The sequence below is a fragment of the Symsagittifera roscoffensis genome, chromosome 1 (assembly GCF_963678635.1).
Source record: "Symsagittifera roscoffensis chromosome 1, txSymRosc1.1, whole genome shotgun sequence".
NCBI lineage: Eukaryota > Metazoa > Xenacoelomorpha > Acoela > Convolutidae > Symsagittifera > Symsagittifera roscoffensis.
In genome coordinates this window covers 63,731,830-63,753,357 of record NC_087062.1, presented here as the reverse complement: position 1 = coordinate 63,753,357, position 21,528 = coordinate 63,731,830, and the positions used below count along the sequence as shown (strand labels likewise).

Genomic DNA, 21,528 nt, shown 5'->3' with positions numbered 1-21,528 from the left:
AAAAACATGGAATTTGTATGTTTTCAAAAATATCCTCGCCAATAAAATTATTAAACTTACAACTTTTCTTCGCTGTATAAGCTCTGATCATCTTCCACCAGGTAGACGGTTCCATATTGTCCCTGGCCTAGTTTTTTCCTTAGCCTGTACCGGTTAGCAACATTTCTATTGGCAAGTGCCTCCGTTTGAGCGACTCCTCTGGATATAACCATTATGATAAAACACAAGTTACATTGTCACCTGAAATTAAGCTTCCATCAAGCTATCTTCAAACCTTAAAATCTTTCAATGAGCATCAAAAAATGTGCAAATTAATCAAACTAACGCAATTCTTGCTGACCTCATAATTTCAAAATCCATTTATGTGTACAAACTGATCAAAAAAACTCTGTATAAACGTGTAAAAAATGTTTGAAACCAGCATATGAAACAGTATTCAATCATCTTGAAACATCTAGCGGCGACGCTCACCATGGTCTGGAAATTTACTTCCCAAAAAAAACTATCAGAACAATAATCAGTTGAAGCGCAAGAAGCAGAATTTAACCCGAGATTCTAGGTTCATTTTTTTGCGGAAAAATCAAGATCATAGCTTTTTCAAGATCATACCATTTTTCAATGCTTCTTCTAACTTTTCGCAATAACGAAAGTTCCCAGTGTTTTTTTTGATAGTGGAAAATTTTTTTGCTTATTGTTGAAAATTTCCGGAGCTTGGAACAGAACTTCGAAAATAGATAGATTCAATAAAATACTCGTGACAGTTGCCCACCAAATGGTGTCAAACTCTCAATTGAAAATTTTACGGCTTATCATTTAAAAACCTAGAAACAATTTCAATTGAAAAGAAAAAAAACGATTTTCAGAACTGGTGCGTATTCATAGGTCCCAAAATGAAAAATGAGTCCCATAGGTTCCAAAATAAAAAAGCTGTCGCATAAGTCCCAAATCTTTTCAATAGGTCAGAAGACTAAATTAGTCAGAAGACTAAATCAGTATATAATCAATCCAGAAGTCTCTGTTTAAGGTCGCCGGTGGCCGCGCCACGCGCGCCTCGCCGCGATAACCGGCTCTAAATTTCGTATAGAGTCCTACTCCTTGGTGGCAAGCTCGCAACACGTTGGCGCGACTGCGGCGGTCACTATGCTGCAGCTTGAGTTTATGCGGCTTGAACAGAATATAATCAATCCAGAAATTCGTAGGCTCAAATTTCAACCAATCAGAACTCAATAAGATAGATTTTGGAAATTATGCGACTGATTTTTTTTTATTTTGGGAGCTATGAATACTGGAACCTATGGGAATTCACCCACAGAATTATATCGTTTTGAGAAATAACAGTTCAATGTAGAGCAAGATGATGATGAAAATGCTAAATGATTGGTTTTTCTTTTCAAAATTGAATTACATCACTGAAATTGATTTAGAGAGACAGAGAGGAAGAAACAATTGATTAAGAGAGAGAGAGAGAGAGAGAGAGAGAGAGAGAGAGAGAGAGAGAGAGAGAGAGAGAGAGAGAGAGAGAGATTGTAAGGCTTTATTATTTCTGTCCGAGATGATTTAATAACAAGGCAGATTATAGTGTACGTACAAATGTTAAGTAATAAGAAGTGAAATACGAAATAAGTGTTGAAAGACATGTACGTGCGTAAGTCGATTATACTTGAAAACTGTTTTTTTCCCTTCTGGCATGCCTCAAAAGTTATTCCTTGCGGGGCAGCGAATTATTGAGTTCAAAAAAGATTTGCAATTAAAACTTGCATTTAAATTGCAAAAAAACGCACGTGCAATATAGTTGATGTTTTTGCCTTCTGATTTCTACATTTTGAAAGAGAAAAATCTAATTTTTTTTCAAGTATACCTACGGGTGAAGGCTTTTTTGCCCCCCATTGAGTAAAACCAAGTCATGAGTCAACAAGAACTGACGGAATCTCAGCTACCAATTACTCACGAAGTGCTGATTGAAACGGAGACAAATTTCAGAAATGCGCTAACAGCAAACAAATCGACGACACAAACAAAACAAATCCAAATAATCAAAATCATCCCCCCATTCTCGAGAGAAATTGTAAGGTCAGCTGAAAATCTGGCGCAGGCATATCGAAGTTGTGCTTCCGATATACTTAAACAATTCCCCACAACAATGCAACAGAAGATGACAATCTCAAAAACAATAACCGTGACGAAAGATGACCGCAAACTTCATACACTGACAGTTATTGCTCCCCCCGAAGCAGAGCAATTCATAACTAGCATCAAAAGCGAAGGAATCATTCTACTTAACAGGACGGTATTTCCCATGGGATGCTTTCCAAGGTCTCATAGACCCAAGAACATTTACCCTAAACTAGCAAAAATCAAATTGTCGAACTTGCCTTATGTATGCAACGATATCGAAGCGAAATTAATTCTCCAATTGCCAGAAGACATAATTCATAGCCCCATATTCCAACGTGAGACCTGTATCGTAACTGAACCGGGTCAGTATGTGTAACATTCGCCCGGAAGATACATATCGACGGATAACAAAACTAAGTCTTAAGACGACTGGCTAGCGTCTAAACAGAGCTTTGCATGTTTTTCACCGTCTCTACCAAGCCAGTACTTTTCGGTGGTCTTTCTTACATCAGGCTGACAAAAACGCTACTGTTCTCCGGCTTCGACCAGAACGCTCAAATTAACTGAATTACATGCAAAATTAGTGAGCTCATGGCTGGGTCTCTGTATCCCCAGACCACGAGGTCACTCCTAAAAACAGGGCTACTACTTATTATATTACTATTGTTTTTGTTCAGTAGATAAAAATCATCATCTCCATCGAAGATGGATCAACCCTTTCCCCCAACTCCTAGCACCTCATCCTTGTCAAAACTAATCAAAATATCAGTTAAATTCAAGTCAGGACATGACAGGATGCTAAAATTCAATACAAGTTCATAAAAGTTCCCGTCCCGAGACCCTTCCGGATTCTTGAATCCGGCGAATCAAGCTCCTTAACCTCAGGTTCACGCTAACTCGGAGGGCTGGTTTTTACCCTTCACCGTTGTTCGCAACGGCCTTGCAACTATTGTAACAGCACAATAGTTGCAACTCGGAACGTCCTCTGCTGTTCGGTAGTTCGTTGTTGTTTTTTAGTCTCGATTTTTGTACTGTTCGTAATCGCAGATAAAGTTGTTCTGTTTCTTTCTGCTATTTTAGCTAAAATGGCCGTCTCTGACGTTTCTCAGAAATATGACGTCATAATTCGAATTTTTAAAAATTAGAATTCCAGAATCTTCTAGCCTTCACCGTTTGGCTAATCTTTCAAATAACGTCCTTATCCGTTCTAAATCGCCAATTCGGAAGGCTTGCTGCTAAAATACCGAATTCTGCAGAGACTGCATTTTGGCCATTCTGGTCGAATGTCACATACTCCCCGGACAGTCCGGTCAATGTCCTCATTGAATCGCGCAATGTTCTAAATGGTTACAGTGTCATCGAACAGAATTTACAAAATGCACGAAATTACTTTTACCTACGTCACATCGACTCACTGCAGAATATAAATGGCATCATACTACATCACTATAGCCTTCAAATTCTTTCATTAATCTGCACATTGAGGATATGACTTAAGATAAAACATATTTTCTGACTTCCAGTGTCAATGTCCCGATTGAAACTTTTTCTCCTAGATTTAAAAGGTTTTGGCTTGCAGGACAGTCCTGCCAACCAACAAGCTAAAATTATCCTACTATGCTCCTTCCCTTCGGAAATCTTGCTTGTTTATTGTCCTGAATATTAAAACTAAGAAACTTTGTGGTTAGAAAGAACAATGCAACAACCTCCCTCCTCAAGAAGTTACTCCAGTTTTTCATGTCACCACAAAGTGATCAGTCTTCCTAAGTGATTAAAAACAATCATGCAGGCTGGAATATTTAAATATACTCTTCCCTCAAGCCTTTCTAAATAAATAATAAGTGAGTGTCTCTAAAGCCACTTCAACTAAAACCAAAATGCAAATTTATAAATGCAACAATTTCCAAACTCAACTTAAATGTTTCAGTTTTCAATTACAACTTGGTTGCTTGGTTTCTCACTTGAGTTTTTCACACACATAAAACAATTTTGAGTTTTAACTTTTCTTCATCATCCCTTTGTTCTCTTCTTTTTTCGTCGTTTAGAAGTTCTAAAACTTCTAAATTCTTCTAATTTTCTTTCTTGTTGCCTCTTGTTTTCTCGACCATTCATCAATGCTCCATTTCCTCCTCCTGTGACGCTGACTCTGCACTCTCGGTCTCCGTGTCTTGTAGCACGTCATTGACTATCCTGACGCTGTTGGAAGCCGTCCTCCAACACTTCTGCTCTTCCACCCTCTGTTTACAACAAGGTAGGGGATCCACGTTTGATTCTCTGTTTCTACAGAAGCTGTTGTGGAGACACAACGCCACGTTTCTTTCCAAATCTTCTTTCAGCATCTCTGCCTTCTCATTTCCACTACGCTCGCTCGTCCTGGAAATTCTTTTCACAGCGGTGGTCACTGCATTCCGATGGGTCACGAAAGCTCGCTTGAAAGCTCCTGCCCCAATGTCCAGCTGATATTCACTGTACACTCTGCCATGTTTCGACATATGCTTTTTCGCATACTCGTACAACCATGCAGTCATGTTAGCTCTGAACCATGGCATCAATCGTTTTCTTGCCCATATCTTCTTCACTTCCATCGGAATGTTTAGAACTTTGCACATTGTCTCAAAAAGATCTAAATCTTTTAGACAATCTAATTTCTGCAATTGTTCTCTCGTCGGTGCCTCCTGTCTATTATTTTCTCTCACATGAGCTTCCAGCCATCGTATCGCCATCATAACTCCCACTATCACTATTGTTATGGGCTGTGATGAATCTGGTAAACCCATGGAGAGCAGCTCTCCAGAGTCCCAGATCAACACCAGATTACTACGCTTGGGATACCACCAGGTCTGCAGCAAGCAGTGGCAAGGAAACTCGTCATGTGTCAACATGATGCTCCTCCAATTCCGTTTTCCCGAAGCTTCCAGCAATGGCTCCACTTCCATCATCACTCGGTGGATCTCATCATTCTCATCTACTGCATTGTAATCTGTGACAGTTGATCCTCTCTGTTTCTGTTTTTCAAAGTCACTGAAGTTCCCGCTCACATATCCCATGAACTTCTTTCCTAGTATTGACTCCAACTCCTCTTTGGTTCTTTCTGGGACTGCTGAGAACATCTTACATAGTAACTCGTAAGACTTTTCAGACATTCTCGCCAATCTCACGCACTTTGGCACTGAGAAAGCTTGATCCACGATCGTTCTTGTACTCTTCACGTCCACAGCCACGAAATGTACAGGGTATCTGCTCTTGCACATTGGAGTCAACGTTGAACCCACCAAATATCGTGCTCCTGATGGTCTACAATAGGTTTCGCTGTGTCTGATGTTCATCTCCGTTTCGATTGCTTCCCTCCATTTTCCTATATACTTCTGCTCAGTCTGCAGAACTCCTGGGAATACTTCTACGCTGATGGCTGTGACCATCTCATGTTTCTGTTCTAGATTCAATAGTGACTCTAAAGAACCAAACATGCTGTAGAATCCTAGTGCTGTCACTAGATTCACATCGGTTCCTCCATGGCAATCTGCTATCAGTTCCGTTTCCGTTCTTGCTTTCATCACTACATTTCCAAACAATACCGTCAACTGCTTGTGTTGTTTCTCCAGGGTTTTCACACAGTCTAGACTTCCACAAACGTGACCCTCTAGTCCACAGACTTCCGCCAGACAGCTACCAGGTTTGACCCAGTCTTCTGGTCCCCAGCCAGGCAACTCCACTCTATCTTCTCCGTTGCTCTTAGAGGCTGTTATCATCACATTATATATGATGTTGAGGTCACGCAGGTTACAGTCCACATTCAGTTCCCTCTGTATGTCCTGTGTCGCCCGTAATATTGAGTCAGCGTTGGGACTAGGACACCACGATGGCTTCATCAATTCCCACACTGCCATCAAGCTCGTTCTCAGTAATTCATCTGAGAATCCCAACCCAAATTCCACTCTCTTGTCGGATTTTGGTACTGAAGGTGCAGTCACCTCTTCTTCCAAGACCAATCCCAATTTGGCCTGTGGATTGTTAACGCTCTTAGTCGTCACAATTCTGGACGTCCAGAATCTTAGTAACACCGCCTGCTCATAATCAAAGAAGCAATCACGTATGTCTTCACTCAGGAAAGGATTGTATGCTATCCCTATAATCCCGGACACATAGCTATATGACTTCTTCTTGATCGGTCCACAGTATTCACTGGATTTTGGCAATGCTCCCATAGATTCTTTAGTGAGCCTCAACTCCTTGTTTGAGAATCTCCTGATCTCGTCTATCTTTTTCATGGGTTCCAATTCTTCAGGTTCTTTCATGTTCACCCTCATCGGTTTACTTTGCTGCATATCCAGCATTGCTAGTAAGAACATGGCTTTCGTTCGCTCATCGCCTTCCTTCAACATTTTAACACAAGTGCTTAATGCAGGTACTGAGATCTGCTCTATCAGGAATCGAATGAAACAGAGAGCGTCTCTCCGCTTTGCACACGCTACTGCTGCTCCCTCCTGGACTATCAGATCCCTCAGATTCGTCATAAGGAAAACTTTTTCCTCCTTTGATCTCTTCCTTTCTTCTGAATCATATTCTTCGCGAGTCAGTCCCATCATGCACCAGGCGAGCCTGAGTTGTAATTCCGTCCTTACGTAAGGTACTGCCACGAGAGCATGTATTCTTGGCGTAGTCCTCATTTCCTCTTCGAAATACCTCAATACTACTGCTTTCCATGGAAGGCTCACCAACTACTCGATCGTCTCCGCCTGTATGTCAGACGACGCCAAAGTTCCGTACGCCTTCTGCTTGAGGGTGGTGCCTTGCAACATTGTTTCCAGATAACCCTCCATGGCTTTTTCCTCTTCCAGGGCCATTACATGCCCTCTAGCCGAGTTTCGGTATTCCAACATCTCCATGTATCCACCGGTGGGTTCATCTATCGACACTGTCTCAGACACTGTCAGTCTGTTGTATTCCACTGGTGTTAGTTGTCCTGCAACACTTCCCTTTCCATGATTCATGGGAGATGGCTTGAAGTCCCTCATTTTACTCTCTCCACATTGACTGAGTATTTCCATTTCTAAAGTCGCTCCAGTCAGAGTGCGGTCACTCCTTTTGGATTTATAACCAGTTGACTTTAACCCCGCCATGAGAATGGGTGGCACCATCGCTATATCAGTTAATATTCTATCTGTGCCAGACAATTGGTAATCACCTTGCCCCAAATCCATGACTTCCTCAACTCGTTTTCTTTTCGCTGAGTTACCAGCTTTCATCGATATTTCCGAATCCACTTTCGTCTTTCCAATCCTCCTCGGCATCACTCTGCTGCCTAACTTCATTTTCATCGCATTGATTTTATCAATCACCATTTTCGATCGCATCGTTCCTCTCCTGGTCCTTGACAGGTACACCACCTCTCCTTCATTGTCCTGCGGTGTTATCTTGATGGGAGAATTCGCTTCACTCTCATCAGTGGCTGAGTCGATCAATAACTCACTCAGTCTCCCTTCACACTCATCAAGCTTGTCAAGTACTTCTCTCATCAAGGGTTGATTGAGACCTGTTTTGAGAATGGACTGGGTCCCATAGCTCTGAATCACAGTCCAGACTTCTTCCATGAACGCCACTCTGTCCAGCTTACATCCCGTCCTACTCTCGTGGTCTCGGTGATGTACTTCCCATTCTTCTTCGGGTAGCGTTCCCAAGAAAGGTACTCTGGCTGAGGCCTCTATTCTTCTCCTCCGAGGTGATTCCATGAGGATTCTCTGATCGTTATTTCTTGTATTGCCAGGAGAGCTGCTCTCCGGCAAATTCCGTTTCATTTCCTCAAAGGCTGACGGAGGTTCCAGTGTCGAGATGCCTTCATCCGCTGGCTCAGTCGTTTCCAACGTGTCTGCATTATTCTCAAGATCACTGAAGATATTGAAATCCAGGCTGGATGTTCCTCCTGTCGATGCCCTGTCGTCTTCCCCACCAGCTTGATCTTGTTGCATGGGTTCTTCCGTCTGACGGTTTCCACCCTGTCCGTCATCTCCTTCTGACTTGTCCCCATTCGAGTTCGATGGTCCTTGTTTGTCATCATCAGCTTCTTCCTGGAATCTCGGTATGAGCAATGTACCGGCTGATTTATCTTCCTCTTCTCCATGGACCACTTTAGTTTCTTCGCAGCCGAAGGGTGCTAGGAAAATTCTCGTCTGCAATATTCCCGCAACTTTCATCTCTTTTCTCACACTAGTCAGGATTACTGAGGCTTCAGGCAATTCAGTCCTGCCTCTCATCCTCATTGGAGCTGAGCCTAGTCGTCTCCATTCCTCATCAAATCCTTCAGGCTTGGGAGTAGCGGCGTTGCTTATTCGCCTTCTCGTCGCTTGATCCGTGTACGCAAATCGTGTGTACTGTAACACGGCGGCATTTCTCCCCACGAAGTATGGATCCATCGTCGCCGAGAAATTCCCTACTCTCCTTTCATTGGCTTCGAATGCTCTCAACCTAGGAGTTTGTACTACGGAGACTGCTCCGAGCAACATCCTTCTTATCAGAGGGAATTCAGGGATTGCTTCGGGTAGCTTCTTGTAATCGCCCCAGTCCTTCGTCTCTTCTCTCACCTTGTGATACGCTGCTGTGAGACGAGGCACTCTGGTCATTTCGCCATTCGTTTTGTCATAGGGCCTCAGATTCCAAAGCTTTGGAAACACCTCGATGTGCCCTCTTTCTACTTCTCCCATGCGGTCACAGAAGTGATCGTCAAAATTGATGACTGTCATCTCTGGCTCCGATATTTTCGCAAATAACAGATCTTCACTCATGAGCTCTCGCAATGCGTGCTGCTCACACCAGTTCAGTGTACTACCGTCCACTGCCGATATGAGGTTCAGGTGCAACACCGACCTCCTATATGCTTCCACTTTAACGTCAGGGAACGCAAAGGTGACTGCTGGTCCATAGATCACTGTCACGAACTCCGTGACTCCTCTGATCAGTGCCAAGGGATCGATTCTCATAGCTAAGCTCAAATCTGTTAACAGCGGCATGCCTCCAACATGTCGTCTAACATCTTCCTCTCTTTCAATTGTCTCGTCTTCTCCGGTTCCAAAGCGATTTTGCTGCAAGAGATACTGGATAAGAGTGTGTCTCAGGTCTCTTATTTTGTTCCACGAGTCTGTGGATTTCTTCATATCCAGATTCCTCACTCTCTCTTTCATCTGCTCTGGACAACGTGCCAGTTTCATCAGTTCATCCAGGTTGAAATTGTCCATACTGTTCTTTCCAAGTTTGATTTGATTTCGACTTCAAGTTTTGACTCAAGTGAGCAATTAAATGATCAATCAGGATCTAGAAAAGAAATCACGACTGTCACACCTATCAGTTTCACCTTAATATATATCGTTAAAATTTGCTTAAAGACAGTTCAGATAAAAAGATATTTATCCTAAAATTTATTAAAATCAATTGGTTTCTAAAATTTTGGAATTCGACCTAAGATTGGACAGTCCAAACTTTGGATCTATTCCCAAGATCGTCATTTAGTTGTTCATGGTCACTAACCCCTACTTACCCATGATCTTAATAACCTAACACATAACATAACATAACGCACCTCTCGCATATTACACACAACTTAGTCTTTGGCCTAACACCCTCTCGCACATCACTCAGCCTATACTTAAGTAATATTTCTTATGTAGATATACTTGTATGTTCGTATCAGAGAATATCACGTGTACAAGCGCGTACAATTCCCGAGGATGCAGTCTTCCTCTATTTGGATCGTACACTGGAAGCGAAAGCTCCTTCACGTCCATTTCCACAAGGAAGTCCCTCAGCCTCGTCAAAGACAAGACTAGATTTTCTGGGTCCACGTGTTGCTTCTCTGTCGCCCTCGTTACCAGGAAGCATAAGTACTTTCCCGGTATTTGCGACACCGCCGGGGGTAAGGCTGCTACGCCCCCTATCCCTGGTCTTTGCTTCCAAAGGAATTCCACGTTTTTATATTCCCTCTTAAAATCTGCCGCTAGCGCCGTCCTAAAACTCATGTCTGCGGTGATAGCTACCGCACATGTTCTGTTTGTGAGTATGAAATCACTGTCTGTTAGTATTATGTTACTAGAATATTCATTTGGTAAATTAAAATATGACTCAACTACCCTGCCTATGTCAGGTTTCTTAGGTTCTTCACCTGTTTCTGCTTCTAAGTTTCCTGTTTCTCTTGCTATTCTCAATTTTTTTATTATCAAGTTTTCAGTGTGGGTAAGTCCTACCCCCACTCCCCGGACAAAAATATCCATCGGCGTCCCCGTCGATCGCATACCGGGTATTAAGTCAAGATTAGAAGCTGGAATGAGAAGTTGTCCTTCCTGGGCAGCCCAGGAAGGATCATCTCGTTCGGTCTTAATGTATTTCGCGCTTTCGCGATCTACGTCTTGAATCGTAACGCTGGTCTTTTCAGGGTCTGATGTCATTTCGTTCAGCCACTCTAAGACACGCAGGTTCGTCAGGTCTTGTTCATTTGACTGCTGTTGCTCATCGTCGAACTCCACCTCGGGTTTCGACCAGTCGTCAACCCACTCATCGTTGTGATCATCGACTATGTCAATGTCCTGTGACACTGTTATTTCCTCTAAACCCACTACTTCCTCCACTATTTTCTTTAGATCTATCCTATCCACTACAAAGTCGTCACCGTAAGGATTGTATTTCTTTCTTAGTCTCGTCCCGTCTTTCTGACGAGTCTGCATCGTGAACGGAAGATCTGGTTCCATGTTCTTGGGAACCTCTGTCTGTTCGGAATCCTGCCAATCTTCCTCTGCGTAGGGCAAGGTTTCATCGTCCGCTTCGATCTGTTCGTTTGGATCCAGGTCCAATGGTGTATCCGTACCTTCCTCTACGACTTCGTTTCCATCGTTCTTCTCCCTGGTGCCTTTTTCATTGACCTCACAAGCAGGATCCATCATTAGATAATCCCCTTCTTCCATGTCTGCAGGTATACACCAGTCTTCTGTCGATGGATTGTGTGGCTTGATGTTCTCGTAGTGGGCGGCTCGGCCAGTACTCAGTCTATAAAAGCGTCCCTCTTGGTGCACCTCTGTAATCATGAAGGGTCCCCTCCACTTCTTCAGAAGCTTTTTTGTCCCTTTCGGTGGTATAACGTTCTGAAATACCCATACGTAGTCTCCCACCGAGTAAGCCTTTGCACCAGCTGCTTTCTTGTCAAATCTTTTCCTCTGCCTTGCCTGTGCCTGCTGAGTGTTTCGTCTACACAAGTCGTTCAACTCCTGTTGGCGTCTGATCACATCCCTCACGTAGACCTGTGGGGATGTTTTCTTTCCCTCATACTCTGGGTAGAAGAATGTCAAGGGTAAAGATTTCTCGTGTCCCGTCAGCATCATGTGTGGACTGACTCCAGTGGTGGAGTGTTGCGTGCTATTATAAGCTCCCATCACCTGTGGAAGGTATCTGTCCCAATCGGTCATGTACCTGGAACAATATACTCTCAGCATCGATACTAACGTCCTATTCTGTCTTTCCACTAAGCCATTCGTCTGAGGGTGGTATGTCGTGGAGTGAGCCTGAGCGACCTGTGACCGTCTCATAAGCTCTTTCGTAAGCTCGCCTACGATAGCCGTTCCATTGTCCGATTGAAACGTCATTGGACATCCGTTTCTTGCTATCCACGTATTGATCAGGTGGTCGCATGTCTCTTCCGCTGAGGCAGTTATGCAGGGCACGGCCTCTGCATACTTCGTGAAGTGATCTATCATGACCAAGACTTGGTTGTAACCGCTGTCTGTCATGCATATCTTCTGGTGATCTATCTGCACCACCTCGTTGAATTCAGACGACTCAATTGATTGTAAAGGAAATCGCAACTTCCTAGGATCCTTGACCTGTTGGCATGACAGACATGCTGTCACCCATTTCTCGCATGCCTTTTTCATCCCAGGCCACTCAAAGCGCTTCAGGATCCTCTGATACACTTTGTCGATTCCTTGATGGCCCATCTGATCATGCGACCTGAATAATAGTTCTGTCTGATAGAGTTGCGGCAACACTATCGCGTTATATTTGTATAAGACCTTGTCTTCTTCTCTTCTCCTGCAAGCCACGATCCCGTCCTTGTTCAGATATAATCTCCCCTCCTTCTGCATGAAGTATTGTCTCAGGATCCTATAGCTGTCTTCTTCCAGGTCACCTTTGTCAGGTGCACCGTTTTCTATCCATCTTTTTAGGTTGCTTGTCATGCGATCATTTCTCTGCGCCCTTAGAAGGTCCGAGAGTCTGTATCTCGCCTTCAAGTACGTCTTCATGACTCTCATCTGACTGTTCAGCTCGTTGGGCTGATGTGTGTCTTCTTCCATCTTAACGCACCAAATCTTCGCCAACGGTTGTGTTTCTTGTTGAAACGGCTGAAGATCAGTCCTGACTACCTCTTTCTGCGGCAACAGGCTTATCGAACGTTTCGATACCGCTATCGTTTCTAAGTCATCCGCTGCGTTGTCAAAGACTCTTTCGCTTGGTATTAGGTAGCGATCACTGTCAGGATCCTGGTACACCTCTCTGTCCAGGTTTCTCGCCCGAGTTTCCACTAGTAGCGTGTGTATCGCCAGTTCTGACAGTTCTGATCCCGAGGTCGAATCCCTGTCTGAATAGGTGTTCATTCTCGAGCTTTCTGACTTATCATCCGTCGAAGGTGTTGTGCTGGAGACTGCACGCTCCTCCAGATCATGTCCGTATTTCCTTCGCATCCATCTGAACTCCCCGTACAAAACTTTGTTCTCTAGGTCCTGTTTCTCATCAGGAATTTTCTCGTCTATCTCGGACTCCCCGGACAAATTCACTTGTCCCGGGTGTTGATCTTGTGATTGCTGGTTTTTCTCCTCATCCTTCTCCCCGGACAAATAGTCTTGCAGCAGATTTTGTTCTACCTCTTCACCCTCTTTTTCCCGGTCTACAAAGGTGACGGTTTTCTTTCGCTTGCTGCTCCCCTGTTCTTTCCGTCCGTAAGAAGTACTGGTTAAAATCTCTTGGGGTATTGAGGATACTAGTTGCTGAACTATTGTCCTACAATCCCTCTTGTTCTCCTCGTGCTGTTGTCTGGACGGCATGATCTTCACTTTCTTACTGACTGTTACCGATGCCACTGCTGCTGTCCACTCGGGGTCATCTCTGGTCACTTCTCTTTCTAACAATCCACCCAGCATCCGCATTACTTGTGGTGTGACTTGCGCCGTTTTATCCAATAATGAGAGGCTGTTTATATTCATGCGAGAGAGTTCTTGCTGGACCAGGTTCGAGCGCAGCAACAAATCTAAGGGGACTGGATCCTCCTTGGACAGGATCTTTATCTCAGCTGCTTTCTCTACAGGTAACTCAGGATGCCCTGGAATTGGATGTCCAGACTTATCCAACCATCTCGTTAAGGGAAGCGCTTCATAAGTTTCTTTGTCCAGAAACGAGAAACCCTCCTTTACTTCCGCCTGATTGGCCTGCTTCTGCTCCAATCTTTCATAGAACTCAGTTTTCTTGCTGAGACTGTCAGCATTCTGATGTTTATCACGCATCCTATGTTCGATTATCATATGGTAGCCATCCAATCTGACTATCCATCTACCAATATAACTCTGATCCATCGAGTAGGTCTTCAACCAGGATAACGCTCTGTTGTCCACGCGTAACTTGAAGGGAGCGCTCCCCAAGTATGCACGGTACTTCTCCACGAAGGTAACTACTGCAAACATTTCTGCTTTTGGTGCGCCATATTTCATCTCTGTGTCACTCAGGACCTTGCTGCCGTATGCAATGGGACGGAGAACTGTTCTTCCGTTCCATTCTTGCTCTTGATGCAAGATTCCCGAGATGGCCACCACCGATGCGTCCGTGTCAAGAACATACATGCCCTTTTCTGTAGGCATGCCTAGCACTGGCGCTTCGCACAGTTCCCGCTTTATGTTCTCGAAAGCAACTTGTGCTTCATCGTTCCATTCGAACTTCTTCCCTTTGTTGCGCATCAGCTTCTGCATCGGGTACACCTTGTCCGCGTATCCTTTTATGAATTCTCGGTAGTAATTGGCAAACCCTAGGAAGCTCATGAGCTGTGTGTCCGTTCTAGGAGCTTTCCATGTCAGCACAGCCTCTACTGCTTCTGGATCTGGCCTCACACTATGCCGGTCCACCATTCTTCCCAGGTACTTGATCGAATCCCTAAGGATTTCACATTTCGATGGTTTGCATTTCAAGCCTGCTCTTTTCATACATCCGAAGACCTCATCGAGTCGATCAATGTGATCCTCCAGGGTTGGTGTCGCTATGACTACGTCGTCCACGTAGCACATCAAGAGATTCCCGTACTTTTTGGTCACTCCTGTCAAAGCCTGAGCCATCAGCCTTTGAAAGGTTGCTGTTGCATTGCACAAGCCGAAGGGCATCCTCTTCCACTGGTACAATCCCAATTCGCACGCGAATCCGGTTTTCTCTCTGTCCTTCTTTCGCAGAGGGACCTGCCAGAAGGCAGAACCCAAGTCCAGTGTGGTGAAGAACTTGGCATCACCAAGTTTAGATAGGCTCTCGTCTATTCGCGGTATCGGGTACGCATCTTTAATCGTTACCGCGTTCAAGTAACGAAAGTCGCAACAAAATCTAAGCTGCCCCCTTTCTTTTTCGCCATTACTACTCCGCAAGCCCATGGTGATTTCGAGGGTTCTATCATGTCGTATTCAAGCAACATTTCTATTTCCGCTCGGCACGCTTCCGATTTATGTGGTGTCATTCGCCTTGCGCCTTCCCTATGGGGAACGGCGCCCTCTTCTAGTTCGATTTCGTGTTCGACGAAATTACAGCAACCGATGTCCGCCTTATGTTTTGAAAATACTTCGGCGTTCCGATCTAGGAGGTCCCGCAATTTTTCAAAATCTCCCTCACCTATTTTTCCTTTTAAATGCTCTATTTCTGGCAAAACCGGTTTGTCAGAATCTAGTTCATATGACGAGGGACGTTCCGGAAAATTCGAGCAGCTTGATAAGCCGTCGTCCGTTTCGGATTTCATTGAAAACAATTTACGAATAGATTTTAATTCATTAATTCTCTTTAAGATTTTATCTTTATTTGCATGATAAGGACAGTCTTTCACACTATATTTCTTCAAGTTTTGTGTCTCTTCATAGTCGGTCCTCATCGGCAATGCGTAACCAAGCTTCTTTCCACGCTGGATTGAAACCGTGGTGTCCAGTGTGTTCAACAACACACTGACACACAGTCCGTTTCGCGTTACCGAGAAGCTCCGGCCTAAAATCACCGAACTCTGACTATTTGGATTCGGTACTAAGCAAACCTGTTTACTATCACTTAACGAATTTAAATTTCTCATTCTAAAAATCGCTACTACAGCTTGTCCTGGTTGTAACTTTACTTTTCTATCCAAAAAAACTGGTACCTTATTTTCATCTGTTATTATCCTATTAATGGGTCTCTTAACATACTTTCGGTCCGGGTTTCTAATCCGTATTAGACCGTTGTTCAAGTCAATCATCACGTCAAAATTCCTGACAAAATCTCTGCCCAAGATGAATTGGTCGGCGTCGTCCAGATTCTCTACCACCAGGAAGCTCATCCAAAGGTTCCGTCCTCCCATGTGAAGGACCGTCACCGGTGTTCTTCCGGCTACGTAGATAGCTCCTCGATTTGCAGCGGCTAATCGGAGATTCGTAGGAATCAAATCTTCCCGCGTGAAGCCCATTCTCTCCCAGGTTTTTATCGGCATCACACTCACCACCGCGCCTGTGTCCAGAAGCCCTGTGACTCCGATTTTTGTTCCGTTGGTGTCAAGCAGGTGTGCTGTCACATCTGCTTCATATCCAATATGTACCGCGTCTTGTTCCATCATGGCGTCATGGCCTATCCTGCGGACTTTGAGTTCCTCTTCACCCAAATAGATCTGCCCCATTTGGTCATCATCTGTTGTTATGTAAGTCCTGGTGTAGATGCTGATTCCATCCACGTTCAGCATTATTTGATACGGCCCATAGACCTCCAAGTAGCGTCCATGAAGTTTCTTCATGCGAGGGCCACCCGTCGTTAGTAGTGCTCGCACAGCTCTCGACTCAGTGCGTGGCTCCACCTGCCTCAGATAATCTGCATATGTGTCCAAATGCATTAAAGTGAACTCTGATGGTTCACTCAAATTTCTTACTACCTGGTGTCCAGCCACTGAGATTATCGACTGTATCTTCTTTCCTTGCGGCGCCATGCCGAACCTCTTACCGGAGATCACTTTAAGTTTCATATCTAAACTGCTTGGTGTTTTCGTCTCCTCGAACTCCGTTGCCTCGAAGGTATTCAGTTGCTCCTGAAGCTTTTCATTTTCCAGTTCAAGTTTCACTTTTTGTTCGATCTCTTTCGTCACCAATTCCTGCTGTACTCTATTTAGAGCATCCTTTGCGGCTGCCTTATAATCGATCTTGAAGTCATCGGCCGCAGTTGCTGGTTCCGGTTCACGTGCTTCTTCTGTTACCGCTTGCATTTTCTTTGCCGCCAGCTCTTGAGGTTTGTCCTTCCTGCGTGCCTCTGCTTCGTTTAAAAGTCGAGCCTTGCTTGCTTTCACTCCTGATAAAGCTTCTTCATGCCTTGGATGCTTGATGTCTGCCACTGCATCCCAGAATTGTGGACAGTCTGATTTAAAATGACCTTCCAAGTTGCAAAAGAAACACCTCGGGCCGAATTTCGCAATTACTCCTCTCATGAAATCCTCATGTTCCAACTCTGACGCATCTTCGTCCTCGAGGCTAAAGCCTATTGCTTTCATGCCTTGTTTATAAGCTGGGCATGCTGACACATGATGGTCTGTTGAACTACAATTAGCACAAGAGCGTCTCTTGTCCATATCGTCCCTCGGTTTGTACCAATTGTTCCCTTGGTTCGCTGGTCCGTTGTTAAAATTGCCATAATTGTTCTTGTAATATCCAGATCTCGAAGGAGGTTTCAGCAATAGATACTCTTTCGATTTGAGTCTCAACTCCTCCGGTGTTGGCGCATTAGTTGATAGTGGTGTGTAATGCGTTGCTAGCATCGTACGAAGTTCATCGTTTTTCACACCATCGATGAATTTTGAGGCTACGGCCAGGTTCATCCTTCGATTTGACTCATCCGGTTGGCTGCGTCTTCTCAGCATTTCCAAATCATCGAGAAACTTGTCTATAGTTTCATCTTCCCGCTGCCTCCGTTTCTCGAAGCGCATCATCGCCTGGTGCCCCTGCACCCCTGATCCGAAACGGTTTAATAAGATTTCGAAGATTTTCTCAGCAGTGTCACGTTGATACTGTTTCTTGGCCATGACACAGTTCAAGGCTGTCCCTTCTAAGTTGCTGGTGAGCGCGCTGCATTCCTGTCTCTCAGACAAGTCTTCTTCCTCGAAATGCAGCTTCATTACCTCTATCCAGGTATCAATACAGCCATCAGATTCGTCTTTGTAGCATCTTGGTTTCTTAAAGACTCTTCTGGACTTTTCACTGCGTTCATTGGTTCTAGATAACCGCGTCAGGAATGTCTCCAAAGACCTGTTCAGGGGTTCAAATGCTGTGGCCATTGCCGTAGCATCCCTTGAGAGTCCCGCTTGAGTGTCCTCACACCTTGTCGAAGGCTCTGTGTGCGGTACATCCCTACAATCCGAATCACCATGAGCGTTTCCCGCTTGGCCCATGTGACTCCTCCTCGGGCTTGTATGCCCCATGTTGCCATAATCGCTTCTCCCGGTCGCATGTGTGCTTTGCGTTGGTCGTTCGTTCGAGGTTTGTCTGTTCCCCGTTGAACTTGCTCTACTGTTCGGGCCCCATGCTGTATTACCCCTTGTGGCATAGCCTGATGAACTGCCCCTGCCTCTAGTGGATCCATACGTCTTCCTCCTTTGATGTTCATTGAAGTTCACCCTCGGTTCCCTGCTGGGACCTCCCGAGTTCGGCTCTCCTTCTTTTGGTCCACTCTTGCTGCTTAGTAGCCCGTCCAACCTATCCATGATAGCCTGAGTTCGCCTCTCCATCATCGCATCTATCTTTGTGTCAAGAGACCCAAGAGACTGCTCTTGTTGAATTCTTAACTTCTCCATGTCGGCTCTTAAGCGTAACTCCCTCTGTTCCGCTTCTCTTGTCATTCGCGACAAGTTCATCGTCATATGTTCGTCCGTTCTTTCTTTCAAGCGTTTTTCGCTTCTGTCAACTTCTTGTCTGTTGCGGTTTATTTCTTCCCGCAGACTTTCTCTTTCAATGTGAACTGCTCTTTCTAGTTCACTCATCCTTATCGACATCTGTTCATTTTGTTCTCCTAAACTGCCCACTATGTTGTTTAAGGCTTCCTCTAGTGCTGCCCCGTTATCCATGAGTGGCGTCACTAGTGGTGGTGTAACTCTGTCGGTCCCAGGTAGCTTCGTGCTGGTCGAGATCCGGGCCTTGACTCTCTGTCTTGACGTCTTTTCATTATCTATTTCAGGATCCGCTAACGCGTTGCCAAGCCCTCTGGTTCTACTCTCTTCAGGTTATGGCTCCGAACTTGTCCTGATCGCGAAGTCCTTCGACTGGCCCGGTGTGTTTGCCTCTTTGCTTATCGTTGTCACTACACCAAATTTATCCATGGTTCCAGTCTCTCTTCCGACGTGTGCCTCACTCTCATGGATCGAACTATTGAGGCTGACTTGAGATCCAAAGTCCCCTTGCTCCTCTTCATCCTCTTCCTCCTGGGACTCCCCATCGTTTCCTGCTCCTCCTCCCATGCTGAATGGAAAGATGTTTCCGAAGGTGTTCTTCATTCTTTCTGAGAACGATGATGAGGTTGTTTGTTTTCCAGTTCCGCTTGCCATCATAGTGTTGTCTGTCGGAGATCCTCTAGTTGCCGTTACTTCAGTTGAGATGTCGGACAGTTCCGACATCTCCTCTCGATCCAACGTCCCGGTGGAAGTGGCGAAATCATGGCCTTGTTCTACCGGAGTAGACTCACTCGCCAGCCTTCTGCCTCTCCCTTCCAGTCCATTTACTCCCTGGTTGTCGTTCATGGTATGGTCCGTATTGACCTCCACTTCTAACAGTTCTCTTCGCTCTTCTGAGGTCTTCTGACTTCTCGTTTCAACCATTCTGCCTGAAACCGTCCCCCTTTTGTCAGACCGGGATCGCTTGATCCAATCCACAAAAGGATCGGTCATCGTTTTTCTTTGCTTTTCAGGTATGAATTTCCTAGAGCTATTACCTCGTTTTGGTATCCTCGACTTGTCTAAACTCATTCTTTATTTGTCACTTTCCTATGCCTACTCTTGACTCAATTGCTAGAGACCTTATAGTTTTATTAACAATAATAATGACACAACACAATAAATTTCACCCGATTCTATTAAATAGTGACCACGAATCCCTGTATGTTGTCAGTGTACAGTTTGTATAAAATTTATTCACACTAGCCGATTATCGGTCCAAAGATCTGGAAACTAGCACAATATGATGTTATCAGTCAATTTAAAAGATAGTGTAGTCACTACCCAATCAAGCACAGTTTAGGTTGATTTAAAATCAAAAACAAAAAAAAATATATATTGACACAATATGAATGTATATAAAAAAAACGTATGTGTCTTGTACTCTTAGTCGGTCGCAGTACAATAGTCGAACCTGTCTTTTAAAGAAAAAGCTTTCCCTGCTTGGTGCTGCACCAAACAGACAAAACTTTGAAGGCAGTAATTTTCTCAAGTGGGCGTCTATTGCACCCACCGAGTATTGTGTTACCTATCTGCCTTCGGACTGCCCGAGCTAGACCTACTAAAATCCTCAGGGCAGTCACTTTTCCCAAAAACGTATTATGTTTCAATCCACACCAATGAGTCACGCTCTTTTTAATTTAAACTTAGTGTCGCGAATATCCGAGTTCGGACCTGTTTTGTATTAGTCTGGATCTTTTTGAGAGGCAAGTTACCAGTGCAGTCACTGATACCTAGCTTGTGTATTAATAACCTAATACCTCTCGCTTTTTAGTTTTTCTTTCGTTCACCTAAGTCCTTAATAAAATGATACCCCTCCGGATTGGCACAAATAGGACCCTTCCGGACTGTCAGAATATAGACCCCTCCGGATTGGGACCCCTCCGAGTTAGTTAATAGTAGACCCCTCCGGATTTGGACCCCTCCGAATTAGCAACTATAAGACCCCTCCGGATTCGGACCCCTCCGGTTTTGTGGAAAGTAGACCCCTCCGGATTCGGACCCCTCTGACTTCGGAGCCCTTAGCTCTGTCAAAGTAGCTTTTTGTAGTTTTCTTAATTTCAGCTTATACCCCTCCGGATACGTTCTGCGTTGCTATTATGCTGTTTGAATTAACTGGGAAGGGTATAGGGTCCTTTCCTAGACCCCTCCGGGTTGAAGTTAAGGCACTTATTTGACAATTCACACTAACGGTGAAGGGTCTTATCACTTGCCTAACTTCGACTCTATTATGGTTGTCTTGTGCCTTCAGCCTTCCCTCTTTGTCTAGAACTGTCCTAAATTACTTAGTTCAATCGCTATCAACTTTTGGTAGAGGTATAAGGGTTTTTCAGAAAAATTTATAAAACGTGAAGGGTGTACCCCTCCGGATTTGTGTAATTTGCTAAAAACAATCTCAAAAAATTTTCTCTCTCGCTTTTCCGAAAAATTTCTGATCCTATTAGTAAGCTCAGCTAATTTCTGATCTATTGGTACCAAGATCAACTCGATATGATCAGTAGTCCCAAAGTTATTAACCAAAACGTCTTTTTTTCCGAACTCAAAAATTTTCTCTCTTATAGGTTCCGCCTAACTTTTTCCGCAAATCTGGTCCTTTCGACCTAAAAACTATTGATCTGAGCTCAGAAGGCCTATACTCTTCTAGTTCAATGCAAAAGACCCGATCTAAAACGCTATTGTAGAAAAATTTTGCGAAAAACTATGCTACCTGGACCCCTCCGGATTGATGAATCCACCAAATCAAACACGTTATGTTCGATTTCTCTGCAACCCGGAAGGCTTTCGGGTAGCGGATTTTAAGACTTGTAGATTCACTAGTGGATGTTGTCCAAACAACTATTTTTACTGTCCTGACTCAAAAATTTCAAAAAATTTTCTGATTTTTTAGCGTTTCTTACTATCAAAAATGGGAAAATTTGGTTTTTTGTACCAACTAGTTCCAACCACTTCCGAACTAAAGTTAACCGGTTCTGCTTATTACAGTAGTGCAGTTACGATGTAACACACTAACTTAGCGCTTTTTTCCGTTTCAAAAAATATCGATATCTCAAAAATCGCGACTTGTGGGGGGATCAAAATATCGCAATTTTGACCCTAAAAACCGGTCAGTTCTCGTTGTTTTTGGCTGAAAATCGATATAAGACTATTAATATAGGCTATATAAGTAATAATATTAGGAATACTATACCCCTCCGGGTTTGTTTAATCTCCGAATTAAG

General features: G+C 44.2%; 2 protein-coding genes across 2 annotated transcripts in view; one reads left to right on the top strand and one right to left on the bottom strand.

Annotated features, from left to right (window-relative positions):
- The window catches only part of LOC134847559 (uncharacterized protein DDB_G0287625-like), a 288,876-nt gene that overhangs the window by 62,976 nt on the left and 204,372 nt on the right, over window positions 1-21,528 (top strand). The window lies entirely within an intron of this gene.
- LOC134847552 (uncharacterized) overlaps window positions 1-21,528 on the bottom strand; it is a 70,361-nt gene that overhangs the window by 21,528 nt on the left and 27,305 nt on the right. Inside the window, exon 2 of the mRNA XM_063864628.1 lies at window positions 61-242. Coding sequence (XP_063720698.1) covers window positions 61-212 — 152 coding nt within the window. The 5' untranslated portion in view covers window positions 213-242. The remainder of the gene's footprint in view (window positions 1-60; window positions 243-21,528) is intronic.